Source organism: Ruditapes philippinarum, unplaced genomic scaffold (assembly GCF_026571515.1).
Source record: "Ruditapes philippinarum isolate M1 unplaced genomic scaffold, ASM2657151v2 ctg394_1_1_1_1, whole genome shotgun sequence".
NCBI classification, from domain to species: domain Eukaryota; kingdom Metazoa; phylum Mollusca; class Bivalvia; order Venerida; family Veneridae; genus Ruditapes; species Ruditapes philippinarum.
This window is the reverse complement of record NW_026864337.1, coordinates 161,006-179,768: the sequence shown is the minus strand read 5'-3', so window position 1 is coordinate 179,768 and position 18,763 is coordinate 161,006. Positions and strand designations below refer to the sequence as shown.

The 18,763-nt window shown below is 32.0% G+C and overlaps 1 protein-coding gene across 1 annotated transcript; it reads left to right on the top strand.

The window, feature by feature from the left end:
- The first annotated feature begins 3,185 nt into the window (after positions 1–3,185).
- On the top strand, positions 3,186–18,485 carry LOC132725258 (heat shock 70 kDa protein 12A-like). The gene is made up of 6 exons (XM_060710355.1): positions 3,186–3,465; positions 10,458–10,609; positions 12,113–12,333; positions 12,726–12,874; positions 13,613–13,747; positions 14,467–18,485. The coding sequence occupies exons 1-6, from the start codon at positions 3,318–3,320 to the stop codon at positions 15,387–15,389; spliced, it is 1,728 nt and encodes a 575-aa protein (XP_060566338.1). The 5' UTR covers positions 3,186–3,317; the 3' UTR covers positions 15,390–18,485.
- Positions 18,486–18,763: the final 278 nt, after the last annotated feature.

Genomic DNA, 18,763 nt, shown 5'->3' with positions numbered 1-18,763 from the left:
TAAGGGATTTTGGCGTCCGTCCCGAAGTGCGACGCCCTTTATGGAATGCATTCAGATTGTGTGACAGGACAATCGTAACTTTTCGGCTGTTTCCGTCAGTTTTAGTCGAGGACGTTCCGATTGATTAAAGGGCAGTGATTGTTTATTGATTTTTAAAAACTAATATGTCATTCGTGTCGCTCTATGGTTATAAATAACGAAGTGGAGAATTTTGCAGGAAATATATTGCAAACTAATCAAGGAACTGATTCCACTTCTGACAATTTTTTAACCATGAAAATTTAAATCGACCCTTATTTCCCGACTTTTTTTCTGTAACCAGTTATTTCTACTTTGTTTCAAAGGTGGTTTTAGTGGAATGTTGATTTGCCGTATTCTGTGACATTTTAACAACAGAAACTTTAAAAAAAATCAAAAATGTAGTAGATTGATCTCCCAATAAATCAATTATCAATAGCTCTATAATTATTACAAATGTCAAATAGCTTTTAAATGAACATGATGTTGGTGAATTAATGAATATAATTTGGTAATTAAAATTAAGGTAACAGTCTTTAATTATATTGATAAATATGTTTCACCATATCAACATGTCATGCAAATTTATTCATGGTTTTTTTATGTACGATTATTTTTGTTAACGCTTTTAAAAAAAATCATCCCAAAGTTTTCATTCTAGTGTACGTTCCCTTTTTAATATGGGACTTAAAATATAACTACATGTACTGTATCTTAAGTCCCAGGTATGAATAATAACCATTTTTCAATTTGAAATGCATGTAATATTTCTATATTAGTCCTTTCTTTACTATTTTTATATTCTGTTTATATAGTTGTTACATTTATAAAAATAACCCCCCCATTCATTTTTACAACTGTTTTGCATGTTCCAAAGAAAATACAATAATTAATAGTCTAATCTCTAGCAAGCCAACCAAAAATCATGATGAACCAAGTCTTACGTCCATCGATTCATCTTTGCTATAAAACTCTGGTAAAATCCTATTAACCAATATCTGGTAATCAGGCATGCTCGTTGACTGGCTCATTTTTTTGGGGTTTACTTATTGTGACGACAGGGAAGGAGATAAGATAGAAACGTCTATTTAGATGCTGATTCCTTTTTTCTGGGGTTTAATATTTTAACGATAGGGAACGTGTTTTTATTTTGCCTATGAATTAAAAGCAAAAGATCATAAAAAAAGAGAAAAAAACAGAAAAAAAAGAAAACCTCAGCAATCTGTTTTATACTCGGACGCTACGTACTCTCTTACAAATTAGGCCTCGTGTTTCGATGCTCTTTCTATTACCTAATGTATATTCATAAAGACAACATTGAAAAGGAAACTGATCATAAATGAACGATAATAAATATACCAAGAACTCAAATATTTAAAACCTACAAGCCGTGACTAAAGTGTAAATAATATAACTTAATATATAAATAACTTAATAATTCAATTGAACGCTTGTCTGTAGAAATTGTGTTATTAAATTACCTTAATTGCTTTGAATTTGGTGCTATTCGTTTCACTTCAGTTTTTTTCCCGTTATATTTAGTCTCTCTCTTATATTTGTATATACCAACACACTATATCTATAACATAGTTGAAGGATTCCCCAAAGAAACGACATCTTATTAAATTCCGTTGAATCCTAAATCAATATACTCTAAATTGGCTGATAAAGTGCTTATAAAGTGTGTTTATTTTTTATATTAATTGTATCTGGATAAAGTATATCCACATGTCGTATTATCATGAGCAAAGAGATCTGTATGTCTGTCTGTCATTGATTTCAATAAAATACAAAGCATAAGCAAATATGCAGTATAGAGTTTGGCCAGATTGTATGGATGTCTCTATAATGGTGACAAAGGTAATTGATCAGCAGGTAAAGGATTACTACGTTGTTCCGTTAGGGCCATCGCCTATGAAAAAAGTTATTTAAAACGCGAAAACACCGAGGGATAAAAGGCTTGGCCTTGAAATATCTTTCAAACCTGTGTCAAATAAAAACAACAACAACAACAACAGCAAAAACAACAACAAAAAAACACATAAGCTTTGATTTTTATAGGTCTGTGTTGGAAGACGTTTTTACCAAGAAGCCACCTTTCCTACTTATAATACTAACTTGAATCTATATCCATTTACTTGATTCATAACGAAGGTCAATTTCATATTTTTCAAAGTCATGGACAGATAATTCAAAAACGGAGTCGGTGCAATCTTTTACACTTTTCAAGTTTCTGTTATGTTCTTAGATCATGCAAAGTTTAAATGTATTCCATTATACAGTTTTTTTCTGCTATATATCTATATGTATCCAGAAGCATACGCTTTTTAATCAAATTTCTTAAAACTTAAATCAAAGAGTAAAAATAAAATTAATTATTAAATATTAAACACATGACATGTTTAAACACCTTCATGATAATAGTATATCTTTTGTCAATTCAATGTTGTAAAAAATTAACATATACGGACTGAAATAAATGAAACTATAAATAATTGTACTGACATGTACCGGAAGGCGTAACTACGAAAGAACGAAACTGCGAAAACACAAAGGGACGAAGACGCAAACGCGATGACATGATGACGAAAAAGGCGATATGCATTCGTCTTCGTCCTTTCGTGTTTTCCTCATCGTACCTTCGCATGTTCGACTTTCAAATTTCTTTATTCATAGACGATGGCCCTAACGGAACACCGTAAGACATTGCCCTATTTAAGGCAATTTTATAAAAATTCAAGGTATATATTGGAAATAAAAGTACTTGTTTTGTTATGAAAAAAACCAAATGTTACTTTTCACCTTTAACACCAATATCTATGTTCTTCCAACTCTTTCAATCTGATCTTTTTCATCAAACTTTTTTTCTGAAAACTTCATTTAACACGTTATGCTATTTATTGCATTTATTATTACTTTCAAGGCAATTCGTGACTTTTATTACTTCACACGATAAAAATGTGTGCATTGCCAGATACAGGGTAGAGTTGACTTAAGACTAAGTTCTTACTGTTCTCCCTATTCAAATACTACAGGGCAAAATATAAGTTGATAAAACCTTGGAATTTTGCCCATAATTTTTTTATTTACAAATACATTGGGTTATGAAATAGATAAGGTCTTTGCCAATTTACACTCTAATGTTAGCTTTTTTGTGGTTACACCGTTTTCGGAAAACGGTCCAAACCGAAAATAGAAGTAAGTTTTATTGAAACGGGGTTGTGTATCGAATAAAAAGAATCACTCAAGAGTTATTTTCCATAGTGAATATGTAAACAGTGAACGTTGTTTAGGAAGAAATGTCTGACACTTTGGTTGTCGCAGCAATTGACTTTGGAACAACATTTTCAACCTGGGGATTTTCATTTAAACATGAATTTGATCTTGATCCAACAAAGGTCACAGCAAAACAATGGTCTGGATTGGAGTCGACTATATCTTTAAAAGGTAAGTCAATACGCTGTCACGAACAACGGGTTTTTTTTTAAATGTTCATAAAATTATATTAATATAAGTGTGCGCTTCATCTGTTGCATTTTTCGCAGCTTTTTATGTTTCAAAAAACAAACAAACAAACAACAACAACAACATACGGGACCTTTTCTAAAAATTTGCATTTGACAATTTCTCATGATTTGCAATAAAAAATATTCAGTTGACATTTAATTGTTTGAGAACATTTTTTTACAGTTGTGACGAAAAAGTGTCAGGTAAATGTAGAACGTAAAATGAAAAAAAAAAAATCTTTACTCTTAAATGGTATCAGCATTTCCACTTAGGAACGGTAATCCTATCTTCTCAAATCTTCTACGAAAAAGACCATTTATTAAAATTTGGTTGGAATGTTCAAAATACCAATATTTACCATTAAAACACCAAACATGCCTTGAATTGTTAGATCTCATGAGGACAACGAAACGATTTTTTTTGAAAACATATTCGGTTTTCTTGAGTCTGTTCATGATAGAAGCTCAACATAGTTTAAGATGCGTATCATGCTTCACTTTCTTTATAACTACATTTACATAGAGATAGGCCTTATATCTAAGGCAACTGTACACAACATTAAGATATGTCTTAAAATGATTTAAATGCCAAATAATGATGACCATAAGTATTCCAAAACCGTCTGAAATTTAAGACTGTCAAATTTTGTCCTCTGGTCCAAAATGCAAATTGTCATTAATGTCCTTAATTCATATGAACCTGAATAAACATCGAATTTACTTCCCAAGTACTTTTTTGATATATTAATAGAATTTTAAATTTGTGTTTGCTTTTTTTCCATATACGGATGACAATATCAATTAGAATAAATTGTAGATAAAGGATGTGTTTTTTTCCTGATCAATGGGTATTTATTCAACTAAGGTGTATAAGGTATTGTATCTAATATGAAAGAAGTGTAATCTGATCTTATTGAAAATGAAAAATGCATTATGCAGAATTTTGGGTAGGTATGATAAAACTTATTATTAATAAATAATATTTAGTACATGTATTTCTGCTATTTTTATTTTTATCGTTTTTATAATTATTCTCATATTAAGCTCGACTTAATTTACTAAATTTATAACGCAAATTATTTATTACTAACAAACTTGTTAAACAAGGTTATCGCTATCATTAATTGCGTAAATATTTTACAAAGTTTTACCATCGCAATTCAGGCTTAGTTTTAAAATTTAATTGCAGTTAAAAACTTTTTACCTAGGTATTACCAAACCTGATTTCTATGGGGATGTGGTTTAAAAACTTCGTAAGATCATGGGTCATAGTAATGTTCTGTCGTCTTCACTAAAGTAATCAAACGGTTTATTAAAAGAGGTTATGACCCAATTATTTTAAGGCATACCGTATGCTTGGTGATCAACCCTTTTACAATTGGACACTACGTTTTCCTCTTTTAATTACATCTGACGGACTAAGTGGGAGACTCTAAGATGGACAGTTCTTAAAACCCTTCGGGACTGAATTGTCTTTATGCTCGTCTTCTGTCTCGCTTCGTTGGGCCCTTGTAGGTGATTTTCTTGTTGCTCTGCCTTCCTTTAAGGCATCGAGTACTTTGATACTGGTCAGTAGGCTGTACCTTTTTCTATATATTTACACAATCTATTTCGTGCTTTATTAATTTCGTCTAATGTACCCATGACCATTGTTAGAATTTAACTTGGCGGGGATTAATTTTATTTACATTTTCGTGTCATTCAGGAAGATATTGGGGCTAAAAGTGAGGTTTGGCGCGCCTTAAACCGGTTTAAACTCCCCAGTGGTTTAATAACCACTGACCGTTCCAAGGCGGTACCCCTCTATATTCCTTCACGTGTTTTTCATGTCTGTATTGTTACTTGCTTTGGATGTTTACATGTTTTGTGATGTCTGTCTTGTTGGATTGTCGTTGTCGGTAAGTAATTTCTCACCCCCCTTCTCCCATTCCCCCCTTTTCACCCTTACAGCCCTTATCCCTTTAATTCCCATATGCGCCCGTTTTAGTTATATTATTTCACATTACATGTCCCACTCCTTTCACCCTTATGTCCACTCTAGGTTTTTGTTTGGTGCCTTCTGGGTGCCCTATTTGGGAGTTTCGGGGGACTGCGTCCTGTGAACGTTGCCTTTGCCTTGTTGATCTTTATTCTTGTTTTTTTTAAAGCAATAAATAAAATAAAAGTAATAAGAACAATAATAATAATAAAGAGGTATTGTTACAGTCATGTCAGTCTGCGTTCCCTTTGCCGTTGATGTCCTTTATCATACCTTTATAAGTTCTTGGTGTATTGCCTTAATATTTGTTCACAACAACCTTTGAGACAAGACCTTAAAGCAGAGTAGACTAACATTGACCCTCATTGATAAATGAACTTGACTTTAAGGTCAAAAGTCTAAATTTTCCTTCAATTTTGCAATAAGTGGCTATAACTTTTTTCTGTATGGATTTCTGTTTTTAATGTTTCCTAGAGTGCACTTTGTTTTCTAAATATCGAGATGCTTAAGGTAAATGTGAATCAACATGTTTTTTTTAAAAAATAATTTGCACAATCCTGCCAGAATATATACTCGGCAGCAAAAATAATAAAAAGGAACAAGAATGAGTGGACTGTTGATAGATTACGTGGTCATTTACGAGGTAACATTACAGAATGTAAAACGTCTAACAAAGCAAAGAGTGATTGAGTACACGTAGGTAACTTCCGTCAAACGAACATAGGAATAAAGAAAGACGGAGCATTGCCAACGAATGCTTGGAATACATTTTTCTACAATCAAAATCGTTATCCCGAAAACTAAGAACTTGCCATTGGATGTCTAAAGTTGTGTTTGAAAAGACTAGACAACAAACCTGACCTGCTAGAGAAATACAACAATGTTATAAAAAAACAACTGTCAAAAGGTGTTATTGAAAAGGTCCAAGACTCATGAAAAGGCGAGAAATATATGCATCGCTATATTCTTCATCATGTGGTCATCACACCACAAAAGTCAACAACAAATCTTAGGATTGTTGATGCGTCGGCAAAAGTCAGAATCCATGAATCTAAGAGTTTGAATGAGGGTCTTTTACGCAGCCCTGTTTTACTCCAAGATTTGTGTGGTTTACTCATGAAGTTTCGTTTACCTACAGTGGCATTGTACATTGAAAAGGCGTTTCTTCAGATTGATAACGCGATATAAGTAAATACACCACACTCTATTGGATTAAAGATACAAAAGGAATATCGTTTTTTTCAACAAAAAAAATCAACATCAAAATCTATCGTGTCTGAAGGGTATTTTTGGGGATAGTTTCAAGTCCTTTCCCTCTGAATGCAACTATTGAGACTCATTTGAATACATATGGCACAACAATTTTAGAACAGCTGAAACGGAACAGTTATTTTGACAATATTTCAACCAGAGCATCCAGTGATAACAAGCTATAGACATGTATAAAGAAGTAAAAAGCATTTTACGTCTTCGGGAGTGAAGTCCAAGTAGTGAAAAAGTAAACAATCATATTCCAGAAGTTGACAGATCCTCTGAATCTGAATCAAAGTTTTTTTTAACATTTATGGGACATTAAATCAGATATTCACAACGAGTGTGTGTATTTTGCTTACGTAGCCACTAAAGATAATCAAGCTGACGTTGCATATCTCGGTTAGACGGTTAGTGATTTAAAGGATAGTACGTTTTGGTGGAACGGTCCCACTTGGTGTCGTGAAACTCCATAAAACTGGTATACAAATAATGACAATATTATTAAAATGCACTTTAATTAAAAGAAGAAAATGAAAAGGAACCAAGTGTTTCATTGCATGTCGAAGACAAGAGCACCGCTTGGCGGAGCATTATATGCCCAAAAGTGTTTTTTTTAGTTAGGATGAAGCATTTGTAACTTAAGTTATGCTCCGGATAGCAAATTTTTAACGGACGGACGCCTTGAGTATAACATAATATGCCCGAAAGAATTTCGGGCATATAAAAATGAAAGCAAAACAAAAATGGAGAATGTGGCACCTTGTGGAATTGACATTAATATATTTTCAACGTTGACAAAATTATTGCATGTTACAGCTCTTGTGTAGAAACACAAGAATGTGAAAGATGACGCAGAATATCTGGCTTGTGACGACTATCGAGAAGATGAAAATTTGTGGATAGTTTCTGTTCAAAGGAACATTTATAATAAGGACTATAACAATATTCAAAAGAAAAAGCAGTCTGGACTACAAAGTCAGCTCGGACTGGTTATCGACAGCAACTGATTATTGTACTGTACTGGACGTTTAGGCAACTCTTGCCTGTCGGAAGGAGCAAGACTACATATTTTACTACATCAAAAAGAAAAGTTCACTGAAATGGTGATTCAAAGAGGACATAAAGAGAGTATGTACTATGGAATATCACATACGCTTTCCAGAATCTGAGATACTTGTCGGATAATCCACGGTCGTTCAGCGGCCAAAGCAGTATTATTTAAAAGTATTATTTAAAAGTATAGAAATTCGATCCGCTAAAGTGAAACTTCCTTCTAAGAGTCTAATAGGCAGACCTTTTAAATTAATTTATCTTCTTGAATTTGATAATAATCTTAGTTATATAAATGACAAATGGAATAAGAACAGTGAAAAATGTGCAAAGAAACTAGATAATGTATCAAACAGAAAGTTAGCGGAAAAAAAAAAAACAAACAAAAAAAACAACAACAACAAACAAACTAATTTTACTAAACATCATGTAAAGTACAATTATTTAAGTTAAGGTGATACAAACATAGACATATTTCATACAAAGTTCTATGTTTTTTCAGTTTCTCAAACATTAAACACTACATTCTTCCAAAAAGGAGGACATGAAGACAATTAAATACTGGTGCATTCTTTTTCAAACTGATTGGGACAGTGAAACAATATGTATTGAAACACTCAGGAAGAGAGTATGTACATACTACAAAATATTTAAGCATTTTCTTTTTGCGTATTGTAGTGACTTTATGTAATTTGTATAATATTTTATTTTATATATTGCAATTGTTAGACACTTTTGTGTAAATCCATATACTTTTTCATTGCGTTTTTCTAATTATATATAAATAAGCTTTAGTTAATCAATTCTATATAACTTACAGATACTATTATTATATTAAACAATGATGTGAGCTCAATGTTTTAGCTAACATAGCGATTATTTAATGCATACTCTGTACAATTTAATGATGTGTTTTTGAATATGCTTCTTTTGTCTTAATTGTATTTTAATACGCCGTTTTGCTCCTTTGGTTTGCACGCCAATATCTTATGATATTACTTTAATCCTGATAACTTTCTCGCCATTTAATTCCCGCCACAAATATATTTACGTGTTTTTCATGACATCATGGTTTAAACTGAGACGGCACAGAAGGGTAGATATGAGAAGGATTTTGCTGTGAAGTGTATTTAGTTGGAAAAATGATTGTGTACGGAAAAGAAAAGTTTTGGATTGTAAAAGTTAAATTAAAAGGTGTTTAAAATTGGATGTTAAATTGGATATTAAAAGTAGAAAGGAGAAAGTGTTCTCTTAATTTCATTGTGTTTACAAGTATCTTCATGTCTATCAAACTCAAATTAACCTTGACTCATGTGTGACCTTGACCTGGAAAGTCAACTTATTTAATTGTCACCGATTATTGCTATAATTGGGTGTTACTTGGCAATTAATCAATGAAGTATCTTCATACTTGGACGAAACAACATTTTGGACAAGACCTTCGTAAAGGTTGAACTGACCCTAATCTTGACCAACAGACATGTCGAGCGTGTTGCTATATTCGCCGTTCTAATGAATTGTGATACAGTATTTTGTGTCAGAGCAATGGTTTTTTAGGCTATTATAGACTGACTTTAATTAAACTGTCATCTTCTTACTTCTATTCATTTGCAGAAATAAAAAAAATTAACAGTTAATTGTCACGGTACAAGTTATTGTAGTTTATAGGTGTGTCTTCGAGCAACATAAATAGGGTTTGTATTAAAGTAAAAGAAAGTAGATAATCTTGTTCATGAATTTATTGGTTTTTGTGTACAGTTTGTATACATGTATTTTTATTAATGTTGTTACGTAATTACACATTAGTTTGTAAAATTACAAATATCTTTTATCATCATTGGTTTTGAACATATCAATGAATGATTTGCAAACATTGTAAGTTGTACACTATAGATTCAATAATCATACACATCTACAAATGTATATTAAATGAGATCATACGAGTGTGGGTCAATATTCAATATGTAATGCAATATGAATTATATTTTCTAATCTAGCTCGTGATTCTTGTGTTTGGGTAAACTATGATATGCTTTAAAGTATCTGCTTTCAAATGAAATCATGTGCGTAGTCAACCGATTATGAATTTATTCACAATTAAAAAAATACCTTACACGAGTTAACGCTCAGTTAAAAGTGCTGAAATAAGGGCTAACATAAAAGCTCGAGCAAAATTAGGGAATCAGGCTATAAATGTTTAAAATGATATTGCAATATTTATGGCAACAATGAAATGGAACAATGAAACCGTTTCGAGGCGTATGCATACAATATAAAACGGGTACGAGTCAATTAAAGAACGCTCCATTTCTGTAAGAGGAGATTATTTCGAAGACTTAAAATAAAAATTGTAAACTGTTTGCTCATTTGTTAAATTCATTGACCATTTTGCATTACATATTGACCCATCCTCGAACATATGTATTACGAATATAATTGCAATATTTATTGAAATTACCGTCTGCAATTCAGACGTTGAGTTGCCAATCTTAATCTGATTTCAAAGGTTTGCATTAACTTTTCAAAATGGATATCAATATACATGTATTCAAATATAAGATATTGACACACCCTTTATGCCGTTTTAAAACAAACTTTCTAAGTTAAAGTTAAATTCGAATTTCAATTAAATGTTCATTGTTCAATTTAAGGACCAACAACAATTTTGATTAATCCTGACGGGAAAACGATTGATAGTTTTGGTTTTGATGCTGAAACGAAGTATGCCGAACTTGCAGAAGAGAATCAGCATAAACAATGGTATTTCTTCAAGAGATTCAAAATGCAGCTGTTTGACAAAATTGTAAGATTAAAATATTTTCATCAAGGTATACTTTTATTGTGCCCCCACGTTAGTGGCGGGCATTTAGATTTACCCTTGTCCGTCCGTCTGTCCGTCTGTCCGTCCGTCCTTCCGTCCGTCCTTCCGTCCGTCCGTTCACTTTTGTGTCGCACGTAACTCAAAAAGTATTTGACCTAGAGTCATGAAACTTTACAGGAATGTTAATCAGCATGTGTAGTTGTGCACCTGGGTATTTTCGTCTCGATATTTTTAGTATTTTCAGAGTTATTGCCCTTGACTTAGTAAAATTTTGCAATTTTCAACTTGTGTCGCACGTAACTCAAAAAGTATTTGACCTAGAGTCATGAAACTTTACAGGAATGTTGATCAGCATGTGTAGTTGTGCACCTGGGTATTTTCGTCTGGATATTTTTAGTATTTTCAGAGTTATTGCCCTTGACTTAGTAAAATTTTGCAATTTTCAACTTGTGTCGCACGTAACTCAAAATTTATTTGACCTAGAGTCATGAAACTTTACAGAAATGTTGATCAGCATGTGTAGTTGTGCACCTGGGTATTTTCGTCTGGATATTTTTAGTATTTTTAGAGTTATTGCCCTTGAGTTAGTAAAATTTGGCAATTTTCTACATGTGTCGCACGTAACTCAAAAAGTATTTGACCTAGAGTCATGAAACTTTACAGGAATAGCGATCAGCATGTGTAGTTGTGCACCTGGCTATTTTCGTCTGGATATTATTAGTATTTTCAGAGTTATTGCGCTTGAGTTAGTAAAATTTGGCAATTTTCAACATGTGTCGCACGTAACTCAAAAAGTATTTGACCTAGAGTCATGTAACTTTACAGGAATATTGATCAGCATGTGCAGTTGTGTACCAGGTATTTTCGTCTGGATTTATTTAGTATTTTTAGAGTTATTGCCCTTCACTTAGAATTTTTTTGCAATTTTCAACTTAAGTCGCAAGTTTCTCAAAAAGGGTTTGACATAGTCATTAAACCTTATGGGCAGGTTGCTCAGCATATTTTAGATTTGCACCTGGGGTTTCACTTGTGGATTTATCCAGTATTTGTAGAGTTATTTCCCTTGACTTAGTAAAAAGATTGACAGAACAGTGGCGCGGTGGGGGCACCCGTGTCCTATGGACACATTTCTAGTCCTTAATGGTTTAATTATGACAATGTCAATGATATAACATTGAATCTCGGAATAGTTTTCATTTGAATTTAGCGTTTTTCTATATTCTTCTCGTCGATCAAGGAAACTTGGAAAGATATTAATCAGCTTCACTTACATCTCGATATCTTTTACTGTTCGATGACAAACTTCGTTCTTCATTTTTAGCCTTGAATAAAAAATTCATGTATAATCGTTATTGTATTTTATTTTATTAGGTATAAACAACAAATATGCCAGTACCTGATAAATAACAATTAGGATCACAATTAATTTGACAAAATAAAAACAATATGCCCTATATTCAAATCGCATATATTTGGTTTATTAAGGGACTTCAAAGAGATTTTACTATTGAAGATGCCACTGGTAAATCTCTGAAAGCAAGAACGGTGTTTTCCCTATCTATAAAATACTTGAAGGATGATCTTATGTACATGACGAAGAGAAAAGTTCTTGACGAACACTTGAGAGAAGATGATATAAAATGGGTTTTGACAGTGCCAGCCATATGGAATGACGTAGCAAAACAGTTCATGCGAGAGCTGCAGAAGATGTACAAAAATTTACGCCTTAAAAAAGATATCTTTTTGTTTTCTATCCTACTACCTATTTTCTCAAAATAGTTCAATGCCAAACAATTTGTTCATACTTGAAACATGGAAGCAGAGTCTGTAAATGAGAATCACATTTTTGTGTTTGACATCTGTTTTTGAACATAAGATGTACACACAGGCATGTGTTTTGCATGAAACTTATTTTTTTTTCAATAAACGTATTTTACCTACCAATCATAACAAAACTTACATGAATCATGGAAAGGGAAACAAAATTATTTTAAGGCTAGCCTTATTATTAATTAAGTAAACTTTTTGAAACCAATGTATTTTATAAAAGAAGAAAGATATCGTTTATATGAATATTAAAATGTCATGTTTTTCTGATAAAGGCAGGAATTGACACTGAAAACTTGACAATTGCACTTGAACCCGAGGCTGCATCATTGTATTGCCGGCATATTCCCACAACAAGAAGTGACAACTCTCTTTCTCAACTAAGACCTGGAAATACATACCTCATTCTAGATGCAGGAGGTACTACTAACTCATTTTATTTAACGACATGGCAGAAACATTTTTAACTCGACGTGTTCGATTCTTTCTTTTCTCTGATAATACTCCTTAGGAAAGGTGGTTTCAAATCAGTCGTAGATAGTGAATGTTTTCTTTTAATTATCTTTTACAATTTTATTCATACACAATCATCGATAAATTAATTTTCAAATTTTACAAATAGTAAGGGTTTATACATTACACCAAGTAAAATATCTTTTCTTTAGCTGTAATACTACTATTTCATTTTTAACGTAGTCAACAAAAGTATAAAGATAAAAAGACACATAAACTAATGAATGAGAAGTGTTTTACTAGATATTTTCAAGAAATTTTATACAAGTCTCAAGGTCATATGGTTGCAACCATGCCAATTTCTCTCCTTATTTTACTTACCTTAAAACAGTTTCGCATTGTCTAAATGTTATCAGTATGGTTGAATCTGTTCGATCTAGCTGTTAATGTAGCATAGGTTGTACTTTCTCCCCTATCTTTGAGTTTAAAACATTATTATAATTCATATGGCGTGGCTGTTTTGAAGGGATGATGTAATTGTTTCCGCTGTTTATTAATAATACTTTTCAATGTTCAACGGAAAACATTTGTTTATTAACAAATCTCGCAGGTAAACAGTATAATCATCAAAAGTTACTATTGTTCTTTATATTTTAGACAGAAACATGTTGAATTTGAATGAATTCGTATTTTCTTTAATATAAGGTGGAACAGTTGACATCACGGTTCACGAAATCACTGAAAGTGGAAATCTGAAAGAAATTTATAAAGCAAATGGTGGTGACTGGGGTGGAACAAAGGTTGACGAAGCATTTGAAGATTTAATTTCTGAAATCACAGGTATTTAAGAGTTACTGTATTTTACTTGTTTAATTTTTGCTGTTACTCTAACGAAGAGTCGTCTTGATTTAATTTTTAAGTCACTCTTTTTATGAGCATGTATTGCCATGTGGTCAAAGCAATGCAACTGCTGGAAATGATACTAATATATATATATATACATCCGTTATACATGTAGCTATGAATTCATACGTATACGTAATGTTCTTTTAAACAGCAAATTTTAGTGTATATATGGTGGCAATATTTACCATTAACTTATTACAAAGAAAATTGTTTCGATATTTCATATTTTTCCAAGTTTATTACTAGTCTGTCCGCTTATCTCAGTAAGTGGAACATCGGATTAGTAAATAAGGGGTCGGTTGTTCGATCCTCGGGCGAGGCATTATTTTTCCGTGACATTTGATCTTGGATATTGTATCTAAAGGTCTTTTGTCTCTTACCGCTGTTTCAGAAATTATGTGTGATAAGTAGTAGGTCACATGCAAATAAATTGATAATAACTAGTAAGATAAACAAAACAAAACAGTGGTTGGGCGAATCGACTGTCGAAATATAACAAACACGGCGTAAAAGTCAGTAAAACGAACAAACAAACTATAAGTGCCGAATTCAGTTCCTACATTTTCTTTTCTTTTGTATCGTTATATCATCTCGTATATGCATCATTCATCATATTTACTTGACTTAATTTTTAAATATTCTTATATAATCAGGCACGGGTGTAATGGAAAAATTCAAAGTGGACTATATGGATGAGTACCTTGATCTGATGAGAGCTTTTGAAGTGAAGAAAAGGGAGACAAAGAAAGGAAAACATGTAGCTTTCAAAATACCCGTGTCACTTATGAACTTGGTTGTAGACATAACCGGCGAAAAACTTCAAAATACAATATCGAAATCTAAGCACGAGAAAAGCATACGGCTATCCGGTGATAAATTGAGGCTTGACCATGACATCATATATGGAGTATTTGAACAATCTATTGGTAGCATAATTGATCACCTAAATAAACTGTTTGAAGATCCTGAAGTGGCAAACTGTGAGTCCATACTTATGGTTGGCGGTTATTCCGAGTCTCCTTTGTTACAAGAAAGTATCAAAGAAAACTTTCCAGACAAGAAAATTATCGTTCCAACAGATGCAGGTTTAGCTGTTCTGAAAGGTGCTGTAATATATGGTCATAATCCAACTTTGATAGCACAAAGAGTTTGTAAGTATACGTATGGGATTGAGACAACACACGAAAAAAAATCTACATGCATACACCCTCAAACAGAAGTACGTTACTGGAACGGAAAGCCCCATTGTGATAAAATGTTCACTACACATGTCCGAACAGGAGATATTGTAAATCTCGGGGAGGAGCTTAGAGAACAAATTTACCATCCAACAGAACCTTATGATACAAGAGTAAGCATCACAATATACTGTACACAGAAACGTTATCCAGACCTTGTGACGGAGACAGACTGCTATAAACTTGGCAATATCGATATTCCAATGCCAGATACAACAGGCGGTTGTGATCGACAAATAGGTGTGTCTTTTCTCTTTGGTGGTACAGAAATTGAGGTCAAGGCCAATGATAAAACGACCGGATCACAGAAACGGATATCAGTATCATTTTGGGGATAACTTCCAATATGCAAAGGAATGCAAGGACTAACGTGGATGAAAAAGGAAATTCTTTATTCTTTTAAACTTAATAGTTAAGATTTTCGAAATGAATTATTAGCATAAAGAAACACATTTAAGAGGCTAAATATTCAAAGATTTTCACTTTAGCTGCTTCTTTGAATCATTTGTTTGAAAACATATTTTTTCATAAAGTGATCAGTTCAAAAAAGATGTAAATTATATTTGCTATAAGATATTTCCTAATGCGAAATGTATCATAGGTGTTTTACATGCACTAGGTAAAACCTTTGACATTCAAATAGAGAAAAACAGAAACCCTAAAGAAAATCCAACACGACAAAAAAGAAAACGTTGCAGGCTCGGTTTGATTGAGCCTGTTCATGGACGGTACTGGAAAGTGCAAGTAACCGGCACCGGCTTAAGCAGAATTCAACATTTAACACAAACATGGTGAAATTTCAAAACCTGTTTTTATATTTCGGGTTAAGATCATCGACAATAAATGTATTCTTATATCTAATCTAAGAATTTATATAATCATTCTGTCTTATTTGAAAAACAGTTTTAATGCCAATTTAATTTAATTTATTTTAATTAGCTATATATATTCATTAGTTAGACATTTCCTGGTAAAAAGGTATTGTAACAGTCATGCCGTCGTTCCCGTTGCCATTGCCGTCCGCAAACTTTGACCTTGGTCAAATATCTGAATTTTCTCGAGTTTTGTTATTAATGTCTATAACTTTGAAGGTCAAATTATTGAAAGTTTCCTTTTTCCTTGGTGTAACTGGCTATAAATTTGTTATTTATTATTGGATTGACTTTATAATAAAATGAGACCTTCATGTATATCAAACTCAAATTGACCTTGACTCATTTATGACTATTGATATGATTGTTTAATGATTTTTGCTTTCCTTGATTGTGACTTGGTAATTAATAAATGGGTTATCTACATATTTGAAAAACAAAACAAAACCTTTTGGTCAGTACCTTGTTGAAAATGTTGAACTGACATTGACCTAGATCTTTAAACAACCTTTACCATCAATGTCAAGTGATCGAATTTGGTCAAATTTTCATTGTTTTGTTATTTATGTATGGATTTTATTTATACGTAGACAAAACAAAAACTTTCTAGCTAACAAAGAAATTGAATAATTCAGATGTCATCTTGGCCGTCAAGTTCAAATTATTGGATTTTGGTTAAATTGTCATGATTTTGTTATTTTTGTACGGTTTCGATTTATACTTGGGCAAAACAAAACTTTCTACCAAACATACCAAATGAATAATTCAGATGCCACACTGACCTTTAATTGACGTTGACAGTGAAGGTCAAATTACTGAAATTCTTTTATTTTAATCTATTGCAATGGAATTTGAACCATGAGCACAGTTTGAGATGCGACCTAGATTTTGACAATGTCACCTCTTTTTTCGACTTAAATATACAGCTATGAAATTTGGACTTTTAGATGTAAAATTAAACTTTGATATCAGCTGACCTAGCTAATTGGACGAAGTCACCTACTTTCTTGTGCTTTGATGTACAGTTATGAAATTTGGACAATGTGCACAGTGACGACCTACTTTTTTCTTTTATTTTGATATACAGCTTTGAAATTTGAACCATGTGCATATAGATAACAAAACAATATGATATTGATTCATACTAGGACAAATCAATAAGTGTGACTAAACCTACCTATTGAAATTAAATAAGGAAAAAAGCATTTTTATTTATTTAATTTTCTTTCCAGAGAATTCTTTAAATCTTTTATGTGTTTGCTTTTAGAAAAAAGTAATAAAGTCGAAGATTAGCCCTCGCCCAGCGATGGCTCTTGTTTATACTTTTAATATAAACACTATTTAATTGTTTTTGTTGAAATTAACCGCTTTTTATATCAGTTTTTATTTATTTTACAAGAATCTGTACTAGGGTGTCGCCATTTAGACGTCTTTTTCATACACTTGCGAGACTGGCGAGACCAAGACTGTGTAATCTCATACACCATTGTATGAGCGGATCCTGAGGTACATAAACATTTGATATAAGTTATATGAATTTGTTTATCTTATAATATTGATCAGATACGCATTAACATACGTATATCTTTTAATTTATTCTACAAAACTGCATTGACAGATATTTTTCACTAGGAAAAGTGGGAGTTTAATCTAAGCATCCTCGTGATTTATCACGGTACCCTTAACGGGCCTTTTGGGCGGAAAACACTTTTATTACACCTTAAATTGTATTGTTAAGTCAGTCTTTTCAATTTGTTGTATTTAATTGCAGATGGCGATAAAGATAACCATAGTTTGTAGATAGAGATTAAAGTTTATAAAGCTAAACATTTATCTGATGCAAAAATTATTATTTGGATTTACATTACAATAATACTTCCAAAATTTTGTATGAAATAAAAAATATGGCAATACATTGCCTTAAAGCGAGTGGTACATGCATAAAGTTATTGCTAAACGTATTCAACCCTACTTCAAATAGCAGAATAGTATTTTGTTCCGGAACGTTTATTCTGTTCACGTACATTATTCATGTGTATTAGATAACAGAGACAGTCTATGTTACAACTTTTCGGGAATTAACCGTATAACAATGGAACCAGTATAATTTTACTAACGATACATTTTATAACAATATTTCATAAGATATAGATTTATACACTTTAAGTCTACCTTCTGATCAGGGGTATATATTCAGCTTTGATGTATATTGTTGTCTATTCCATATTATAAATATATACAGTAATTAGATATGTTTGTTATTAAAAAAAGTAGTAGTATGTAGTATCCACGAGCTTTGCAAAGTTGTGCAAATGTTAACAAAACATTCAGTATGATGTAACAATATAGTATCTTTATAACTATCATCATTTTTTATTTTAAATATCATTATATTAGTATTTTGTAGTAATTCTTAAAATAATTATGTTTTTTTATTCTTGTTATAAGTAATGATTGCTCTGCTGTTTTCGCCGTTCTCTTGAACTGTGATAGGCCGTTTGTTGTGATTTTATAGATTGTAGTGATTTTTAATTTGGTTTGGAAATAAACGTTTTTCTTCTTCTTCTTCTTCTTTTTCATCTTATTGATAAACAGTATATTGACATTGTACAATATAATGTAGTTATTAGGCGTATCTTTTAGAAATAAAGTAATAACATGATTAGGATTTGTATATAATGAAAGTAGTCAATATTGATGTGATGGCATTTGTCATGACAATAACAACTATCATTTATTAATAAGTCAATTTCTGTATTTAAATTATAATTTTTACACTTATTGACTAGAAACGAAAAACCAAGACAACCCTTGGTTTTTGAAAACCATAAGAAATCACA

What these genes read in the sequence shown, in the direction of transcription:
- LOC132725258 (XM_060710355.1), top strand. Translation starts at nt 3,318, where the DNA reads ATGTCTGACACTTTGGTTGTCGCAGCAATTGACTTTGGAACAACATTT. An exon ending in GTCGACTATATCTTTAAAAG is followed by an intron (nt 3,466 to 10,457) that starts GTAAGTCAATAC and finishes GTTCAATTTAAG; the next exon opens with GACCAACAACAATTTTGATT. An exon ending in TTTAATTTCTGAAATCACAG is followed by an intron (nt 13,748 to 14,466) that starts GTATTTAAGAGT and finishes TTATATAATCAG; the next exon opens with GCACGGGTGTAATGGAAAAA.